Source organism: Grammomys surdaster, unplaced genomic scaffold (genome assembly GCF_004785775.1).
Source record: "Grammomys surdaster isolate TR1022 unplaced genomic scaffold, NIH_TR_1.0 65, whole genome shotgun sequence".
Lineage (NCBI taxonomy): Eukaryota > Metazoa > Chordata > Mammalia > Rodentia > Muridae > Grammomys > Grammomys surdaster.
In genome coordinates this window covers 16633769-16655992 of record NW_021604567.1, presented here as the reverse complement: position 1 = coordinate 16655992, position 22224 = coordinate 16633769, and the positions used below count along the sequence as shown (strand labels likewise).

At 42.6% G+C, this 22224-nt stretch overlaps 1 protein-coding gene across 1 annotated transcript in view; it reads right to left on the bottom strand.

Annotated features, from left to right (window-relative positions):
- Nucleotides 1-19249, bottom strand: part of Hs6st3 (heparan sulfate 6-O-sulfotransferase 3) — a 668820-nt gene extending 649571 nt beyond the window's left edge. Inside the window, exon 1 of the mRNA XM_028771811.1 lies at nt 18405-19249. Within this exon, the coding sequence (XP_028627644.1) occupies nt 18405-19105 (701 nt within the window). The 5' untranslated portion in view covers nt 19106-19249. The remainder of the gene's footprint in view (nt 1-18404) is intronic.
- Between the last annotated feature and the right edge of the window lie 2975 nt (nt 19250-22224).

Sequence of the window (22224 nt, the reverse complement as noted above, 5' to 3'; positions counted from 1 at the left end):
AAGGGCGAGCTCAGCAGGAGTCAGTTACACGCAACGTACTACAGGCAACTGAGGAACGAAGAGAGTGGGGAAAGATAGAGGAATGAAGAGAGTGGGGAAAGATAGTGTTTCCAAGGAAGAGCACACCAACTGGTTAGTCACTACCCACTGGTGTCTGTAAACATAAAACATATACATATAAGTAACACACAATCTGAGAAGTATTAAGTTGTTTTAAGTATTTAGGGGTGTGAGTGTGTGCGAGTGTGTGTGTGTGTGTGAAATGGCAATAAAAAAAGGGAGTCCATAAATTTGAAAGAGAGGGAAAAACATATAGAAAGTTTGAAAGGAGGAAAGGGAAAGAGGAAATGAGGTAACTCTTTAATAATCTCAAAAACAAAAGCTACATCTCTTAGAAGTGTTATGGGCTCTGCGCTGACTGGTTTTCTTCTGAGCAGTGTGCCAGAAGGTGAGCCATTTACTTTATCTCCAAGTCAGTTGAATGTGGAAGGCCAGCAGCACCTCCAGGGACAACAGAGCTGAGTGTGAGCTCTCATCAGCTTATTGTTCTTCTCCCAAGACTCACCCCATACCAGGAGTGTCACACACCTGTGGGTCTCATCCATGCAAATCTGCCACCCTAGCATTGACCAGCAAGTGCTATGCCGCCCCTCTGACAAGCAGCTCCTAACCAAGCCGAAACTGCTCTGCTAACAGATCATACACTGTCTTTTGGAACAGACTGTAGATGTTCCTCCTGCTCTAAAATCACTTCCTGCTTTCTTTGCAATTAGCTTTGTCTGTACAAAACGGCACAGCAGATCCTCTCACCCTACATCAGCTCCAGTAAAGAATTATGGTCTGAGTTCCTGCTCATGACATACTAACCTAAAGATGGAGTTTATCAATTTTATGGGTGCTGGAGATATGACTCAGCAGTTAAGAGTATTTTCTGCTCTTACAGAGGACACAAGTTCAGTTCCCAGCACCCACACTGGACAGCTCACAACCGCCTGTAAATCCAACCCCAGGGGATCTGACCATTTATTCTGGCTCTGCAGGCACCTGCACTAACCACACATGTGACTGTGCATGCACAGATTCATGCATGCATGCATGCACACGCACGTGAGCACACATATACACACACACACACACACCACAATAAGTCCTTTTAAAAAAAACTGTTTTAGAATCATATCCTCAAAAAGGAAAAACAATGGAGAAACACAAAGCCATTTTGAAGAAAAGCATACCATATCTCCGGAGTGGGGAAAGTGCCTACAGGTCTAAATAAAAGTATGCACTTAGATCAGTCGTTTATGTCATGTTATTTCCTATTTTAAAGGAAGTTGGTCATTACTTTAGCAAATTAGAGAACTGACCGTGTATTTTCACACTTTCACATTTATCTTTGTCAGTCCTCGATTTTGAACCTCCATAAAAGTTGAATAATATATCCATTGCATTTCCAAAGTCCAACTTCCCTTCCTATGTCATATTAAAAGACTTCCCACCCTACATGTAGATTTAAGTTTAATACTACTTTATACCATGCAAAGTGCTTCTATGTCTGTTTTCTTAACCCATAGCAACATAGAGAAGGACACACACAAGGCTTATCTAAATGGCCTAATAATTTGCCAAATAAAGTTAGACTTGCTTACTTTCATTTGTCCATTAGTTCAAACACTGGTTTTTGACAGCTATGTGAGCCAGGCACTATTCTAGGCCAAGAAGGAAACAAAATGGAATCATAGTCCTTGGAAGACTCTGACAGGAAGGAATTAATATGCCGAAGTAAGCAAGAGCGCACGGGAGCCCAATTAAAACCATGTTTGCTGAACTTCGAATTTGCAACTACTTGCAAGACACAATTCTTCCCGCCTGATCTAAATTACACGGTGTAAAAATCCTCTTTCCCATTGAGAAGTTTAATTTCTGCAACTTAACTCTCTTTGCGTTTCCAAAGGATCTCAGACTGTTGCAACTCTGAGTGATTCAGTTGGTAACTGTCAAAATATGATTCAATAACTCTCTGTCCAGGACAGTAGTGTAGATAACCAGGGAAGACTCCTCCAATCCTTTCAAATTCACAACACACACAAACCTCCGTGGGGTGCGAAGAGAAGAGGAGGAAGAGAAGAAAAGTAGAGAGACAAGGAGAGGAGGGAGAGGAGAGAGAGGAGAGGAAAGGAGAAGAGAGGGGAGGAGAGAGGAGGGGGAGGGGAGGGGAGGGGAGAGGAGGGGGAGGGGAGGTGGGAGGGGAGGGGAGGTGGGAGGGGAGGGGAGAGGAGGAGAGAGGAGAGGAGAAGAGAGGAGTCAATTCCAACATAGAATAGTAAACACCAAAAGTTGGGGAAAGTTGATCAGTGTATACTGTGTGTACAATTTGAAATATCATGATGAGCTCCATTAATATGTAAAACTGTTAAACTGGAAGAAGGAATAAGAGAGGGAAAGAATGAAAGGAAGATGGGAGGAAGGAGATTAAGAAGAGGGGGAAGGAAAGGGGTGTGAACTGGGGCAAGTGTTGGTGTCATAGCTCAGTGATAGAGCACCATGCCAAGCACATGAAAGGCCCTGGATTATATCCCCAGCACCAGAAAAGGAAAGAAAAGACATTCAAACCTGGTGCACAACATACCTAGAGAACCCTAAGGTACTAATTAACAACGTGCACAAGTACACACCTTAAACATGACAGCCGTCCGCCCACACACATCTCCTATAGGAAAGTGTTTCAAATTGTTCAGCCTAGCTGGTTTCAGGCCACTCACTAGTAAGTTAACTAGTTCCATGTATCATTAGTAATTGATGACTTGCTCGTGAAAGTGCAGAGACAGCACTACCACAGACCTAACACAATGAATATCTTAGTAGAAAGAAATTAACAAATGAATTGTTACAGATCAATAGGTGTTGAAGAGAAAATTACAACGATAGTAAAGCTTAAATAATTTATACATCATATTGATTTTTTCATTATATTAATTATTCTTTATAGCACACATAAGGAACTTGGGGAATAAAACCTTCAAAGCAAAGAGATTTATCTGCAGTGATGTTTAGTCTTCAACCTAAATGTAAAAGGCAAACAGTGTACCTTGATAGTCCCGAATATTTCATGTTAATAAACTCAATACTTCCAATGCACCTAAATTCCTCCATGTTGTTAAAAGTTCTTCTACACAGATGCCTTTTATGGATACCATTGGAAGCAGCAATAGAGAAATCTTAGCAGAAATATTAGAAATAGAAGTCAGAGTTGGAACGTTTCCATCATCTCGGTGCTGGAACCAGAGGCAGGAGGATAGTGAGCTGAAGGCCAGCCTGAGCTACACAGTGAGATGCAGGCTACCCTAGGAAGATCTTGTCTCAAGCAAGCATACATAAAATTACAAATAGGATACCTATGGAGCCACCTCTCTGAGTGTGTATATAGACAGTTTAACACAACAGGTGAGGTTCTGTGAGAAGGAAAGAGTCCCTGATACCTTGCTTAGATTTTTTTAAGTAGCTGGACTTAAATACAGTTCAACAAGTACTTAGATCAAGGTACTTAAAATGGATAGGTTGTATGACCAGCAGAAGTGATCATGATAAGAAACAAAGGCCTGAATGCAACCTTATTTCCAGCCTGCTCAGACTTGGGCTGAACCACAAAGCAGTGAGCTGGACAGAGCACGATGGGATACTGTGGACCCACTGGCAGTAAAAGCTGTCCTGCTCTCCACTGATGACTCAAACTCCTTCCTATGGATAAAAGAACAACACACTTACATGGATCCCAACAGGAAAATGTGTACAGATATATAATTGGATATTACTTTTACTATCTATAAATAGTAACAGTTTATCCATAGCATTTGACTCTCAGAAGTAAAGCAATAACTCTATGGTTCCTGTGCCTACTAATTCTATTTAAAAATCTTCCAGAGTTTAATGCTAGAATATTTTTAATTTGTTTTTAATTAGTATACAAAGTAACAGATTTCCTTATAGCATTTTCCTACTTATTTAGCTTTAGTTGATCACACACACACACACAATCTCCCCAGTTGCCCCTATAGTACTCTGCCACCAGGAGTATGCCCGTTTTCACTTTCATATCACGTGAATCTCTTCCACTCTCATCATTGAAGCAACTTTTGTCACATGTCATGGTCCACTACCTAGTATTTTGGCCTTTACCCACAGCTACTCCCAGGCAAATACAAACATTTTATAAGATTTTGCATAGAGAGATTCTTGAATGTATGCTTTAAAGAACAACATGGCTCCTGCAAATACATACAGCTATATTTCAGAAGCCTTTCAAAATTAAAAGTAAATAAATTCAGATAATTTCACATGACATTTCTATTTCTCCCTCTCTTCTCCTCTTCTCTTTCACTCCCTACATTTCACAGAACAAATGCTCATAAATGTTACTCTGAAGACTCTCAACACACGTGAGAGACAGTGAGCATCCAATCCCATAAACACGATTTTGCAGACTACAGCCACTTTTGCACACTGCTTGTCATGCTTTAACTAATATTGCTCTATAACTCTAAATATATAAACTGCTGCACACAGATGTAATATAAAATGTTATCTACTGTGCATCCTAACACGGTTCTAACAGCTCAAATCTGTCACTATTAACCAGCTGGTTCAGGTGCATTCTGATCACATGAACCAAATTAGCATGATTATTTATTTATTTATTTATTTTAGCAAACATCTCTGCAGAGACTTTCCTTTTGTTAAATCTGTTCTTTGTCTCATTAGCTGACAAAGACTGGGGCATCCGTAAAACAATGAAAACACCTCAGACAATTTGAAGACACAGTGTAAGTCACTCCCCAAGTTCAGTCCTTCCATCCCTGAAACTCTGGGTGCCTTTCCATCCTTCTCTGTCTCAAGGTCATCCATGCAACAGATCGACTAACTAGCTCCTCTGCCTGTTAGCTTCCAAGTAGAGTTGCTCAGTGCAAGACAATGGGACAAGATGGGCAGGCAAGAGGAGAAAGTGGTCAGACATATCCTCCTAGTCCTATCTCTCTCTGCCTTGATCAGGTCCACAATTCCAGCACAAGGAGATTTCCACAGAAGCTCTTATTCATATACCTCTTCTTGGGTTTCTCCTACTGAGACAGTAGATCCTGTTAGCTACCATCATACAACAGATATAAAAACATCCGTCTTCCCTGTTGCTACTTCATATCCAGTTGGTATCCATTTGGCTAACAATCTTCCTTTGCTATTAATTAAAAGAGTCCTGGAGTTCCAATGTCCTTCCCTTTAAAATCCCAGCTGGTGCCAGAACCTTACTAATAAAGCCAGCAATGCTGTAAAATTGCAACATGTTGCAAAAGAGAAGGTATTTGTTAATAAATACATAGCAGCAACATTTAAATCAGTAGCCTGTTGGATAGCTTGTAGCCTCTTATAAATACACAAAGGAGACAGAGCCATTGCATACAAGACAAAATTCTGTTTTCTCCACTCAATGTTGCCTCCTTTCTGCTTCTGTTCTTTGGTTCCTCATCTTGATTACTTTGGTCTTTCTCTTCTTCTGTCACCATTTACAGTCCACACCATCACTCTGCTCTTTTCTCCTTCCCAGATGACCTTGATCTTTACTAAAAGGTCTTCTCAATTATGGGTGTCTTCTCTTCAGGTTGCCATCCACCCACAAAGCTCTAACTCCTTAAAACCATGTTTGCATTTCTTTACATGTCTGTTTTTGCTTTAGACATAAACCATAAAAATCCTACAGGTTTCTAATTGCAGTCTATCAAATAGGCTTGTAATTACATATCCAGAATCTTGAATTCTTTGGAATAATACTCTGTAAATTTAATGAATAAATACCAAGGAAATCAAGGTGATTGACATTCTTGTGTTCATAAGAAATTAGAATGCACAGCCCAACATAAATCTACAGTGTTAGATCAAGGGTTCTTAAAACAAATGACAGTACTTACCAATAAAAGCATGGTTAGATATTAATAATAACAATGAACTAAAAATATTTATGTGCCCACAGGCAACTAATTCAATTTCACTGCAGGACTTTTTCATGTATGAATTTAATTGTGTATGTTTAAACATTTTATTGCTATTTCATTAATTTCCCATTAGAAAAAAAGTGGTGTGCTTTGGGGGAAACACTTCGCTTTTCCATTTAACTAAGTACCCACTGAGTATCCTTAGTACCCTAGAAGTCAGCATTTACTTTTATCTTCTATGGCCATTTCTTTTGAATCACAGCCTATCTGTTAACTTCTATACTATTTAGATAAAGATTCCAGGCTCCAAAAGGATACCATAGGTTTAGCTTTCCTTTTATCTTTGCACAATGTAGGATGTCTTGTTATGACTTTCTAACTTTGTCCCTAACTCTGTCTTAAGGGCACTACATAGGTTATTAATGCTTAGCTTATAATGTAAGATATTACACTCTCACCACTCCTTATTTTTCAGAACAGAAATGGAATGCAGAACATGTGACTGATAACCCCAGGTCACATAACAAGAGACTGAACCACATTAAAATCCCTGGCATTTGTCTTTGGAATCTACACTCTCAAACTTTAGGTATGTCCATGAGTAAGACAGCAGTACTGTTCTCAGTCACTGTAAGTTTCCCATTCGATTCCTGCAGTTTATCTTGAGGACATTTTCCTAATTCATTATCTCTTACGTTGTTCCCACAACATCACATTCTCCAGCCAGATCAAGCCAGTTTAGACTCTAATATCTAGTTTGGCCAGCACTGATCACGAGTATAAATATGTATAAGATTATGTAGTTCGCTGTTCTCCACCCATCTTCTCAGTTCAACCTGATATTTTTTCTAAATTAAAAATACATAATGAAATAATCTTTCCAAAATTTAGTATATCTATGAGTTCCCAGATGAATTGCTGATGTCTCTCTTACATTATAAGAGGAGAATCTTCCAGAAATAGTCCAATAAGCCTTTTCTTTCCTTCCTGTAGAGAAAATATTTTGTGTATTGTATGGATACATCACCTGTCAATTTAAAAACCTATGGCCTATAGCTTAGACAGGAAATAGAAGTGGGACATCGAGGAGAAAGAACGGATTCTGGGATAGAGCCAGGCATGATATTTGATGGGAAGATGTAAGGAGACAGATGCATGGAACCTGAGCACAGATAACCAGCCATGTGGCAAATACATATATATATATATATATATATATATATATGTTAAAATAAATAGGATATTTTAAATTATATCTAGTCAGAGAAGAGCCTAGCTGTATGACCAAGGTATTTGTAAATATATTTTGAGTCTGAGTCTTATTTCTGGGAGCACGGGGTTGGGAGGAAGAACCTGAGCCAACTTCTATTAACTGGCGCCCAATGTAGGACACAAATCCACAACTCTGAGATTAAGCATCTTGTGTTCTACCAACTGAGTTATCCAGGCAATAGGTCTGGTCTCTTTTTTTGGGGGGGGGTTGGTTTTTCAAGACAGGGTTTCTCTGTGTAGTCCTGCCTGTCCTGGAAATCACTCTGTAGACCAGGCTGGCCTTGAACTCAGAAATCCGCCTGCCTCTGCCTCCAAAGTGCTGGGATTAAAGGCGTGCACCACCACTGCCCGGTGTCTGGTCTCTTTAAAATAATAATAATAATAATTAATAATAATAATAATAGTAAATGAAAGAAAAAATAGACCAAAGCTAAAGCTTCCCAGAAGAACAACACAAGATGAATGGCTGAGAATGAGATTTCTTTTTTTTCAATTATCATTCTTTTTTTTTAATCTTTAAAGTTTTTAATTGAATATTTTATTTACATTTCAGATGTTATCCACTTACCTCATCCCCGCCCAGGAACCCCCAATCCCATCCCCCCTCCTCCTGCTTCTATGAGGATGTGCCCCTACCTACCCCCCCACTCCCACCTTCCTACCCTCAAATTCCCCCACACTCGGTATCCAGCCTTCATGGGACTAAGGATCTCCTCTTCTATGCCTGACAAGGCCTTCCTCCCCTACATATACAGCTGGAGCCATGGGTCTCTCCCTATGTGCTCCCAGGCTGGTGGTTTAGACTCTGGGAGCTCTGGTTGGTTGGTATTGTTGCTCTCCTCATGGGGTGGCAAACCCTTTCAGCTCCTTCAGTTCCCTCTCTCTAACTCCTCAGCCAAGGAGCAAGAACCTGCAGAGAGATAGTATGCAAAAAGGCTTTTTAAAGAAGCCTCTACTAAACCTAAAAATAAAACATAGAAGTTGGGGCTTCTCCCATGGGCAAAGCACAGTCATGGCCAGCCAAGGAGGAGGAACCAGCTCCAGGTCACACATGGGCTGAATGCAGCTGGTGCAGAGGCTGATGGCAAAACCCATGGAGATTTCCCAGAGACCATAGTTGTGGGATAAACCACTTGAGGTTCTCCCAAGCTTGGCATGGCAGGTAGGTCCAATCATCCTGTGCTATTGGAAATGATGCTCTGAGCTCATGGCTTTCAAAAACTCAGCTCGAGTTTGGCTACTGCATCCAGAGTTGGGTGGAAGGTCAAAATGCCTCTTCCTGTAAATAAAGGGATGAGGGCATGGCCAGGCTCAAAACAGCATCTGAGTTAAATAACAGCAGACACAGGAGACAGAGGCAGGCAGATCTCTGTGAATTCTAGACCAGCCTGGTCTACACAATAAAAGCAGGATGGAACTTTCTGCTGATAGATATAGCTACTTACAAATGATAGTCTAAAATTCAAAATGTCACATTTTTTTTCTTAAAAATACTATGTAGGTTTTTGCTTAATAAAATAAAAATATAATCCATAATGATTTTAAAAAATAGACATCAATCTTGAATTTATATTAACAGAAAGGAAAATGTAGGTGTATTTATCCACAAAGATATTAATCTCCAAAGACAATAGAAAGAAATGGGAATTGATATAAATGTTTTCATGAATACAGAGATAATAGTTAAATAAAGCCAGGACTTTGATCTCAATACTTAAGAGACAAAGGCAGGGACAAATAGATTCCTTGTGAGTTCAAGACCAGTCTAATCTACAGAGCTAATTCAACTCAGCCCAAGCTACACAAAGAAACCTCATCTCAACAAATAATGATAATAATTGTTTTTAATTGTTCTAATTGCTTTAAATTATTCAAATGAAGGTGGTTATAAGTTCTATGGTTGAGATGGTATTACAAATCCTCTATGAGAGAGGTCAAAATAGAACAGACCTAGATAGAAAAGAGACTGCTAAATTGGATCAATCTATAATTTTTAATTACTTCAGACTGCCAAACAAAAGATATGCTATGTTGGGAAAGAGGCTCCAGGTTTGTGTTAATAGGAAAGAAAAGAAGGCTTTGGACTCCTTCCAAAATAATAAGGATCAGATTTGATAGAGGGAGACCCCCCTGAAGATCTTGACTGCAGTCAGGAAGAAATCAAGAAGACCAAACAGGACAGGTAACATGATTTGTCGATAGTGCTACATGCAAACAGCCCTAACATGGCTGAGACATAAAAATGTCTCTAAACAGAACATAAACTATACACAATGGATCTTTTTGGCTACAGAGTACTCAAGATTCACTACGCCATCCTTCCTTTCATGAATGGAGATTGATATTGCAGTTTGATTATATGACCAAACTAACTTCTAAATAAAAACAGTTGTCTTTCACTGGCTCAAAGAGCAAGAAATCATTCTTAACTGATCTGTGCACCCTGCATGTTCCATACAAATGTCTTCTTAGAACTATGTATTGCTCACAAGGTTTGTATATTGAAGAATAGAAGACCAGGAGGGCAACCCTGACAGGATTCACACTCGAGGATTCTGAGATGCTGAGACCTGCTGTTCCAGCTCCCTAATCAATCCTGCCTCAAAGTGATGCTATTTCCAGAGACTTGCTTCTAGAACAGCTTTAGAAAGGACTGCTAATCCCAGATAACCTTGGTTCATCCAGCCCTTCAGACTGTTCCAGTTGGGACTTCTATTAAGCCCTGAACTTTCTCAGTACATAGAGACTGAACAACAAGCACTACAGCTAGTTTTCTTAAAAATAACTTTTTCTAATTTTGGGGGGCCCCAAACAGGAATTCTTCACCATAATTCAACAGGAAGTAATTATAAGAAGGCCGTCATCCCAGTCCCTTAAGCAGAGGTGGATAGTTTTGGTCATTTTATGAATTATGAATATGTTGTCATTTTAGGAGATGGCCTACAAATAATTATAGTCTTGAAAATGGAGGAAACTAAATAGGAGTTAGATTCAGGGATTTATTTTCTCTTTTCCTTTCCTTTTCTCTGTCTTTTAGTCTTTATTCCTCAAGTAAGGAAAAGGGGGATACAAAATATTATAAGACATTAGGCAAATAGGGATAGATCATTGAATCTACTCCTAAATAAACATAAAACCATTTTATACCCAAAACCTTCCATTGGTAGAGATCTTTATATTTTGATGCAGAATTGAGGTTATATTTTGTTGCATTGGTACATAATTTTGTGTATTGATACAGGTTTAAGGTTTTTCTTTGTATAAGTCTTTATATTTGATATAAAATTTAAGGTTCGTTTTGCTACAACATACTGTATATTAATTTTCAACTCCTAAATAGGCATTGTGCCTATGCAACTCATTTAAAAATCACAAGTTATGAACTATTATGGATAGGTAAAAATTACAAATTAACAGTCAGATATCATTCACGTGGTTATTTTAGATACTAGTTTAGCTAATTACAATAAATTGTTTTCAAGGTTGTTCAGATAACAAATAGCTAAGAATGAACAATGTTTGACAATTCAGATGTGCCGTAAATAGATAAATGGTCTTCAAAGTCTCAGAGATCCACTGGAAATAGCATTTAAAATTGCTTCATTATTAAAAGATCTTTTGACTATGAGACAGGTCTGCTTCTGACAGTACCCCATTGCACTTCAAGGAAGATGGTGCGCATCAATACCCTCCATATGGAGCTGCTTCAATTATGGCAAGCTAGCCACTGGGCAAAGAAAATGCTCACACTTTAACTACAGACAAATCTGTTCAGAAAGGACAAACAGATGCAGGGTAGTCAATTGCCAAGCTCTGCCAAAACAGGGTAAGCAAGTACTTTGTAATTCCTGCTTCACGTAAGGCCTGTCAGATATTCTGGGCCAGAAGACTAAAGATGATTGCTCTAATACTATAGAGAATATTGAAGACTATCCAGCCAGTCAGCTGTCTCTGTCATTTCTTAATTTTTGGAAGCTGTCTTCTTGTGCTTCCTATATACTTACTCAGATATTTATTCCTTATCAGAACTCTGATAGGGTTGAAGACTAAATGGTCATGGTCTCACAATTTGGCTTAGTTGTTTAGGGTATAAGAAGATGTTCTAGGTCTAAAAAGATGTTTTTCAGATGGTAATGCAAATTAAGATAGAAATTGAGTTAGGTTACAAGTCTTTAAATAGAATAGATAATAGAAATTTTTTCCTTAATTGCCAAATACTATGGATTAGACGTTGTAAATGTATATCATACCTTATGGTTTTTGTAATTGTTATAATTGTATTCAATTTATATTTAAAAGAAACAGAACCCTCTATTGGACTATAAAAGGGAAATTGTAGAGAAAATATCTTGTGTGTTGTATGAATGCATCACCTGTCAATTGAAAAGCCTATGGCCTAAGGCTTAGGCAGGAAATAGAGATAGGACATTGGGAAAGCGATAGAATTTTTGGATGGAGCTGGACAGGATATTTGATAGGAAGATGTAAGGAGACGAATGCATGGTACCTGAGCACAGGTAATCAGACATGTGGCAAAATGTAGGTTAAAGTAAATAGGATACTTTAAATTTAATAGGATCTAGTCAGAGAAGAGCCTAGCTATATGGCCAAGGTATTTTTAAATATATTTTGAGTCTGAATCTTATTTCTGGGAGCATGAGGCTGAGAGGAAGAACAGGGGCTAACTTTACACTTTCCCTTTTTTCTTTGGATTATCAGGAGATGTAGCATCTTGCTAATTGTGGATCTCAACTGCTAACAAGTAGAATTTACACCCAAAATAACAGTCATGAAGCTAAGTGTCTGATAGTTTTCTAAAGGACCACAGTCGTGTCAATTACACCATAATTTCTAAAAGCAATCTAAAAGCAGGCATTTACTGGGCCTCTTCCAAGGCTTAATCTCTGCACTGAGCACTTCAGGTGTGTTTTACAAAGCAACAGTATATGCCACAGGAAAATTAAAAACAAATAACACACCCTAAGCTAACAACATTTGAGTACATTTCCCAACATATTGTTAAATGCCCAGCAATAACTGATATAAAGTGCCATGAGCCAATTAAAATCACCAGAGAATTTATCCATTGATATAGGACATCTAGCAAATTCAAATAGAAGGTAAAAGAATATGTATGTATTCATATATATGTACATATATATGAATATAATATAGATATATATTCGTGTGTGTGTGTGTGTGTATGTGTGTGTGTGTTTCCTGCTTAACTGCTTAAATAAAAACCCTACCCGATAATGTCTCTTAAAGTCACATTAGGTTTTGACAGTCCTAAACTATTTAATTCATTATCAAACATATATGGCTTTCAAACGCTGTAAGTTCTGGTTGTCCTTAGTCAAAGTGAGATGATAACAGTTAGCTTTGTAGAATCATAGAAGAGTCTGAGATTAAGCAAAACCACATTGTTGGCTAAATTTACCTATCTTCTAATTATCTCTCAGACATTTCTGTATCTCTGAAGTTGAGCCTATCAAAAACTCTCCAGTAACCAGCAAGAGAGGGAAAGGAATACGTATCTATTACAATTAACTACTTGCAATTTGTATCCTCACCACTCAAAAGACCAAACGTGTTTAGCCTCTTCCTGACTTGTAGCAAATATTGGTGGTTCTAGGCAGGGAACTTTAAGGGGACTTGTCATGAACAAGTTTAAGAGGATGCGGTATGAAGACAGGACAAAACCTCATCTGTTTAGTTTTACACTGCACACAAACCTTGTGGTAACAAAATTAACCTTCTCGGCAGTTCAACCTTTTTAATTAGAAGAGACAGCAAACTGATGATGCTTTCTAAAGCAGTGCAGGCTGTAATATTCTAGACTCTGAATCAGAGCACTGCAGAAGACATATATTTTAGCATGCTGTCTAAAGGCAAAACAGGATGAGGTTTCAAAGCAGTTCTGTCTGTTTGTTCCTTTGTTTTAGGACAAGTTGTGCTATGTTTTCCCATCTTCTCATCTTGTATTTATTAAGAAAACAGTGTCATTAGTGGGCCTCACTGCTTTGGCCTCTGAATGTATAAAACAGTCCCTTCTTTCCAATTGTACTTTACCGACGTTGCCTTGTAGAAATGTTTACAAATGCCGGAGAGCTGACTGGTTCATTTATAAGCTCACTTGTTCTTTTCAGTTCATAATATACAGAAGGAAAGAAGACACCTTAAATGCAGCTTAGATTTGAACTAAGCCTTCTTAAAATAAAAGGCTGTCTTTTCCCAGGAAGGAATTTCATCCCCACAGTCAACCAGAAGTTGCTGAAGTGCCCTCTGCTGAGGACAAGACCACTTCACAGAGTTCATGCTCATTGAAGACAGTTACACATTTTGTAAAGTTATTTCTCATGTTGAAATCCCACCAAGACTCATCCTGGCTTTATATTCGGGGTTAATGCAGAACGCGTCTCCCTCACCTTCGTCACCTCCCTCACCTTCTTCTTTGGAGTACTGAAGGCAGTTCTAACGGTTCTGCTCATGCTGCCCATCTTCACAGTAAATATTACCAATGCTTTCAGGTGCTGTCAGTCAAGATGAATTGTCATTTGCTTGGAAGCGTTACTTCAATTGAATGCAAAGACGATGCCTGAAGGCTCCTTTCTTTCCTGCTTGAACACCATTGAAAAGCCTGTGATCTACCTACAACACCCTATTCTCTGATCTCACACTCACCCAGGTACACACACACACACACACACACACACACACACACACACGTCATGGAATTGGTTCTGTGGTACAAAGTGAGTCACAAAACCTTATTCTGACCACAGTGATTGGCTGAAAAAAAATAGTCATAAGGTCCAAGTGAATTAATTGGAGTTAACTTCTCCAAGATTACAAATTGGAGCCCAGCAATGGCCTGCTAACCTCTTTCCCTGAGGAACATTTAGACATGAAAACCATCTTCCTGTCTCATTTATTGAGGTGCTTTTCTAGGGTATGCACAGGATGTGAGGAGAAAGATCCCAGATTTCCACTACTAAAACCATCTCCACACTTTCCTGCTCTGTTGTATACTTACATACTTAGCAACTCTCCTCAAGTTGAAGTAGGTTTATATCACTTGCAGCCCATAATACTATCTAGTACCAAATTCACAGGACATCAGTCATCCTAGTAGATAGATCAATAGAGCATGAGTAATAAAAGACAAAGATCCCCTCCTCATCCTACAGAAGGATACGGAAGAGCATCTTTGAGCATTGTATAAGAAAGATGATGACACCCACTTACCAAGGTTAGAGCTACCTTTCCTAACAGGCAGGCTCACACAAGATTGACACTCCTCAAACTCCATTCCCAGACTATTAGAACTCCTGACATATTAGTAGGTTTAAGACAGTCTTCTCCATGACACATGGACAGAGAAGTTACAATAGTCAAAGCTCTGGATACAATGACAAAATGAAGACTTGAATCCCTGAAGGACACCTCGGGAACACCATCTCACCTTCTCAGTGTTAGAATGCACATCAAAACTGGGGAGTGAATTATCTCTGTGGTGGTTTTTATCTTGTTGTATTTTGTCATAAAATGCTGTGATTCGATCCATACTCAACAATGGTAAAGAGAATCCTCCTAAAAGACTGAGTCATACAGATAAAGTGGAGGAAACACGGTAAAAAGGAACACAGACTGAGGAGAGCACTTACTGGGACTTGAGTTCAGAACCCCAGCGCCTGTATGAAGCCAGACTATGGTGATATCTGTAATCCAGCATTCCTGTGGTGAGATGGAAGGCACAGAAAGAAGAATCTAAAAAGCTCACAAGTCAGTTAGCCTGGCATAAGCATCTGCTAACAAGAGACTTGACTCGAGCAAGGTAGAGAGGCCAAGAACTGACACATGAGTTTGTCCTCTGACCTGCACAAGCATCCCATGGCATGTACATGCCCGACTCATGGTATGTACATGCCCAACCCATGGTATGCACATGCCAAACCCATGGTATGCACATGCCCAACACATGGCATGCACATGCCCAACACATGGTATGCGCATGCCCAACACATGGCATGCACATGCCCAACACATGGTATGCACATGCCCAACCCACGGCATGTACATGCCCAACCCATGGTATGCACATACCAAACCCATGGTATGCACATGCCCAACCCATGGCATGTACATGCTCAACTTTCTTATGACCCCACACACACACAGAGGATTTTTGTAAAGAAAAGAATGCATAACTCATTGAAGAAATAATGAAGGGGAAAATGTCATATGCAAAAGAAAAAATCCTTAGTAAGATGATTTTAAAGAAAGAGAAGCCATCTTCCCTTCGGTTTCCTATCCAGTTCCAACTAGTGTCTTTGTCAGATTCACCTTTGAACCGCCCCAAGGTCTCGATCCTTCCTAGGCCTATGAAATCCATATGATGTGCCCTTCAGTTCCCTTATGGTCCCTCAGAGTCAGCTTTCCCCCTTCTGTCTCTTGTCCAAGTGTCCTGCCCTCTGCTCTCACTACTCAATTACTATAGACATGGGTATTAAGTACTATACACCAGCATATTGTACTATATATACATACTATGATATACATCCTATAGATTAGCTATTTGGTTCTCATAACAGCTATATGGGACGTCCTAACTATTATTTACATTACAGAGTAGGGGAGAATGTGTGATGCAGACTTGGGAAGAGTGTAACTTACTCCTAGTACAGAGAACATGCGAGATCCACTTTCTCCCAACTCCAGAGTCTTACATTTATCCATTCCGTGATCCACAAGGGCATTGATCCTTAAGACAAAGGGGGAGGAGCTGCCAAGAGGACCAGGAGCTGAGTGCCCAGGGAAATAAAACCAACAGGCGTTCCTTCGCAATTTTGCTCAGAGTCAGCCCTATTTGAAGTAGAACCTTGTTCCCATTATGTAGCGATAGATTATCTGCCATTTTGCATTGTGGAAATGTACCCTCCATTATCCAGGCTAATCTTGTTGACTGTAGGATGCTGTACACAGACATTACAATGACAGACAACTAATTCAATCTTCTCTGCTAGCGAGATGCTACTATTAATGTCTCCTCAATTCCTTCCCTATAGCTTTTGATGCAGGGCACTCCACATACATCACAGCTATTCCTTCCTACAGTATCTGGGAGGAAAGTCGTTGAGACTCACTGGGGAGAAGGAGACAAGGTAGGAAGGAAGACAGTTATACAAAGAAACACAAAACGCCACAAAAACGGGAAGCAAAACAAGCCCACGCATGATGATGACCTGATAACTTGTGGCGCAAAAAAAGAAATGGATGTTTGTGATCTGTTGGTAAATTAAGAACATTATTTGCTTTAGATAGAAACCGCATGTTTAAATAGTCAAGGTGGGATTTCCCTGTGTCAGAGATGAAGAGAGAGTGCACAGCTCCTAGAGAAGAAGGCTTGTGGCCTGTGCAGGGCCTTAAGAGCAGAACCATCACCCCACCCAGCCAAAACCCAACCACTCCACATGTCCCATCCTCCTCAAAACCTGTAAGTCTCCACATATCCACTAAGACATTGCTTTGTTTTGTTTTGTTGTTTTGTTTTGTTTCGTTTTGTTTTAATACTGACACTCATTGAAGGTCACCGGGGGATTTGATGTCCTAATGAAAGACTCCACTTTTACTACAATGGACAAAATGAAACAGGCTGTCAAACTCTTTGGGATCAACCAGGAATGTCTAATGTCCAAATCAAAGGCCATACCATGGAGTGATGTGTAGCAGAGACAATGTCACTGAAGTGACAGTGCTATGTAGTGGGGAGATTGAGTGTAATGCTTACTTTAGAAGTTTTAAGCTGAAACACAACGGTGGGTCCTAAAACAGCATACTATAAAAATATTTACAGGTGCAAACCCCTTCAAACACACTAAGGGGGGAAAGACTATCGGTCTCTTATTCTAACCAATTTCTATCAAACAGAGACAGGAGCATCGGGGAGATGAAGCATTTTAAAAATCTGCCAGAGTAAAAGGGAAAAAGTCCTATAGTGAAAGTCCGCTCGTTCTCAGGGAAATGAAGTAGAATTAGATGCTGCAGTCGTGGCAAATTTCAGAATCTGGGCAGTTTCCAGTAAACAGAGCTTCTCCATAATGTCAAATACAAAAAGCTATCTGGTACCAGCATATTGAGCTGACGTTTCCATTCCCATCCCTTACACCAAATTGTTTGAAACCCTTGAGATAAAAACTTCAATAAAACTACTGTTCTGATCTTTTAATATTTTATTCCCTTGAGCATGTCAGATTAATCTCCAGATGGGAATGGGCAGAACGAGCAACCAACCATGTTCTTAAGCCCCATGCTTCTCTCAAAAGGACGATAGTGTAAGCAGCCGCGTTGGCAGCAGAGACTTCAAACTTTCTCAACCCTCAACAGCATTCTGTTGTAACCCTCTAGCGCTAGCGTTCCTTTTAGTTATTAGATCTTTGTATCCACTCAGCACACAGCCGGGCACACAGTAGGCATTTAACAAATACTGTTTAAATAAACTGTTGGAATGGCTTAAGGGAGAAGCCGCTGTCTTACTAAGAACAGCATGACTCTGAATCCTGGCATTACACAGCAACAAGGACAGTCTCCAGAATTAGGGTTATCACAGTGGAGCACGAATTTGCGCGTGTGTATCTTCAAAGCAGCATCAAGAGGATTGTTCTGTAAGCTGGCAAGCAGCCACCGGAGAGCCACTTATGAGGGGATTATGCTCCAGCCTCACTATGCCTGAAAAACTCTGTGTCTGCATCCCCAGCTCCCCCTATTCTTTGGGTTTCCACCACATAATTTAAGTTCAAGACTCGACCTCTCTGGTCCAACCCAGATTCTAGCTATTCCATGGCTGTTCTTGAGTGTCTGCTCCAAATACCTCACCACACGGTGCTAGGCACCGAGCAGAACGCACATCAGGATGGCCGTGGACACACATCTGAAGGTGACAGTGGGTGGCAAGAAACAGTGGAGCATTGGGAAAGAAACCAGCTCAAGACCCCCGTGGTATGTAGCGGTTTCTTACCCTTCACCCAAATCTCTGCCCACTCTTTGGAAACGCTGCCAAACAAGGGAGCACGACGCGGGACTGGCGGGGTCGGGACTTGGGGAAGGGAGTGGGGCTCAGGAAACCAACAGACGCCAGACGGGACGGGACAGTACCTGGTGTGGCTGTGGTTGCGGGGACAATCCTTCTTCTCCATGATGGCCGGCACGCAGTTGGTGAGCTCGGTCCAGTCGGCATGCAGCCCGCAGCTCCAGCCGGTGGAGAAGCGGGAGAAGAGCCAGGTCTCCTTCTTGCCCGGCCGGTGGCAGGTGCACTTTTTCTGGCCAGCCTTGCAGCTGCATGGCTGCTCCAGGCGAATGTTCTTCACTAGGTGCCGGCCGAACGTGGTGCCTCCGGTCTTCTGGATGTGCAGGAACACGATCACGTCGCGCCCTTTGATGTTGAAATCCACGAAGCGGGTCAGGTCCTTCAGGGTGAAGTTGAAGCGCGGCACGAACCGGGGCAAAGAGCCGTTTTCGGGCGCCTCGGGGTCCGGCTCCTCCTCCTCTTCCTCTTCCTCCTCCGGGTCCCCCGGATCCTCATCTTCATCCTCCGGAGCCGCGACTCCACGAGACCCCTCGGGCGGTCCCCGGGGTGGCGGTGGCAGCTGGGGCCGCCGCTCCCACTCATCCGGGGATGCCTGTGCCCGTCGGGCAGGACTCGGGACAGCGGGCGGGCGGGCCTCCCCGGAGCGGAGCTGCTCCCCGAAGTTGGTGCAGGAGCTGGTGCAGGAAGGGGACACGTACTGGTACATGATGACCACGAAGAGGAGAGTGAGCACCGGCGTCAGCAGCCACTTGTTGAACCTTTCATCCATGGTCCCGCTCTCAGGCCGGCAGGTGAGGTGGCTGCGGCGGCAGCGGCGCGATCGGGCGCCTGCTCGGAAGTTTCGGGGACTCCGGGGCGCGGCTCGGAGCCCGCCGCTCCTCCATGCCCCTGCCGCCGAAGAGCGCGGCTGTCTGGCTGCCCCGCCGCACTCCGGAGCTGGCAGAGCCGGGGCCTACGAGCGGAGCCGGGAAGACGGGCGCCGGCGGCGGCGGCGGCTGTGGCGTGGGGCTCCTCGCGATCCCTGGGGCGCCGGGCTCCAGCCGGCTCCTCTCCCGCACGGGCGCGGCGCTCTCAGGCGACACGGAGCATCCCGCCGCCAGTCCGCAGACGCTCAGGCGCTGCGGTGCAGGGTTCGGGTCCCGGACCTTCCCGGGGCAGCTGCGGTGGCGAGCACAGGGACTGCATGAGGCTCGCCAGGGCGCGGGCCAAGGGCGAAGGCTCGGCCGGACCCCGCAGCCCCAGCCCTCCGTATGCACCGCGCCCCGCACCTTCTCCCGCGGGTCCCCGGGCGCCTGGAACCCGCCGCAAGTTTGCAAAGCCGCCCCTCGGCGGCGGCGAGCAGGACGCCTCTGCGGAGCCGCCTCCCGGGCGAATCGCACTACTGCTCCGGGTCCGCCCGCCCAGGCGCAGGCAACGCGCACACACTCGCTCACGCGGGCTGGCACCGCCACAACCCGCCAGCCGGTGTGACAGGAGCCCTGCTACCCGCAGCAAAAAAACCTGCCCTAGGTACGGAGCATGCGCCAAAGCCTTCCTCAGCCCCGGAGGAGTTTCCAGGGGAGGAGTCCACGGCTCCGCCGGGCTCTCGGGAGGCAGCTGGGGGTGGGAATCCCTTCAGCCTAGAGCCTAGGGAGATCTGGCAGAAAGGCTACCACGGAGCGAGAACAGGCCCGATGGAGGGCGTTGCTAGCGATGATCTGATTCCTCTAAATTGCAACATTGACAGCTTTCTCAGTATGAGAGTGGACAGAAACCTGGTTGGACTTGTTTGCAGGAATAACACCCCTTTGGCAGGAAGTCTCACACAGACTAAACAGGGGGCTGCTTGCCCCTCCTCGGTAGGGCACATAGGTTCCAGACCTCATTCACTGTCTCCCCAGCACACTCAAACTGATGCTCAAGTTTGTTCCAAGATTCCTTAACTATAAACTTAGTAGGTCCAACGCTACAACTTTATTCAACCAACAACCACTAAAAGCCTGCCCTGTAAAGAGCTTTGTGTTTGATGTGTACTCCATTTCCATGGCTCCAGCACGTAGCCCTGCAGGGTATAAATCCTAAAATCCATTCCATTTGCACAAAGTGAGCTCTTCAATGGTCAAGGCTCGCCTTTTCCCACTCCAGTGAAAGGCAACACGCAACATCAGCTCACCTTACCTTCATTGCACAGTGAAGTCCTCCTTCGTCGCCCACAGAGGTTTTCTTTAAACTTCATCTTTCGAGTGTGCAAACTTTAAATTTGCCCCAGAATCCAAACTTCACTTAAATACACTTTATGATTTTCAGATAACAAATTGTGATACCATCCAATTCACATCAATCTGGAGTACCAGACCCACAATGTCTAGACCAGCTATGGTTGATTTCCAAGCTATGAGTGGCAGTGTGTTGACATTTGGAGCAATGCAGTGTGAGTTCCTGACCCAGACTAAAGGTATCCCCACTAGTTACCCAGCGGTGGAATCCCATGCCAAGTACATCAGCCTACTGTCTTCTTAGAGGCGCTGTGCTTAGGGGCGGGACTTGTTTCTTCCTGAGAGAGCTGTGCTGGCTTCTTCTGTCAAGTCCCCACTTAGACAACCATCGCTTCAAATCCAGATCTCCTTCGGGAACACCAAAGCTCGCTCATCAGAGGTTATTTTTATTGTTCTAGACAGGTGGAGTTCTCAACAAAATGTTCCTCCTCTGCTTCTACCCCTGGTTTCATCCTTATGAGCAACTGCGGTACTGGTACTGAGTGTTGTTGACCCTGTAGAAGTCTACATTCCTAAGGAAGGTGTTAGATACAATGACTCCACTGAGGTACTGAGTGTTGTTGAGCCTGTAGAAGTCTACATTCCTAAGGAAGGTGTTAGACACAATGACTCCACTTCTCTAAAGCTCTGTGAACTCTATTTTCTCTCACTCAAGTTTAAATTCCTGTTAATGATGTCATATGACACTCCAAAACAAGAAATTGTTCTTTTTAAAAGCAGAACCCAGCAAAACCCAGCAATTATTTCCTAGATGCATCGAATTGACAGGGACTTTTTTTAAAGGCTGGAGATTGATTCCAGCCTTAAAATGCACACACAGGTCCTAGGTTTCGATTTCCAGAGCTAATTATTCTTAAACCTGGATGTGATGGCCAGTGCTCCTAATCTCAGCATCTCTGCTAAGGAAGCAGATTCAAGAGACAAACAGATGACTAGGACTCTGGTAGCCTAGCTTAGCCTACTTGGCAAGTTCCAGGCTAGTGATAGGCTCATTCTATTGAGGGACATCAAGCTGTCCTCTGGCTTCCACATGCACAAGCACACAGGAACACATGCTGGAGTGGGGTATTTCACTTCAGGCAATGATAAAAAAAATAAGCCATTATGCCTTGTATTCTATTTTATTTGAGAATTATCCCATTTTCTAGAATATTCTTAGTATCTCATAGCTAAGACGAGCCTTTATACCCAAATGAGTAGTGGGAGTGTAGTTGGTAATCTGCAGAGTGGAAAGGTACTTTCCTACCCACCTTCTCATTTGCTCCTCAGAGCATCCTCTAAGGAGATTTGAAGAAGAAGAAGAAGAAGAAGAAGAAGAAGAAGAGGAGGAAGAGGAGGAGGAGGAGGAGGAGGAGGAGGAGGAGGAGGAGGAGGGATAATACCTCGTTTCTGAGATGAGAAAACTGAACCAAGGAATGCCAGGTTAGAACAAAGTCAAATCTAGAAACTTCTAGCACTCTGAAATCCATTCAAATCACCACCCAAGAAATCCACAGAACAAAGACACAGCTCACAGTTTCCTCTCTCCCCTCCTGAGACCCTGTGAGGCAGGAGGCAGGAAGAGACAACAGCATTACTACAGAACAATTAAGTTATTTTCCCTCTCCCTATGGCTTGCCAGGCAAAGCAGAGC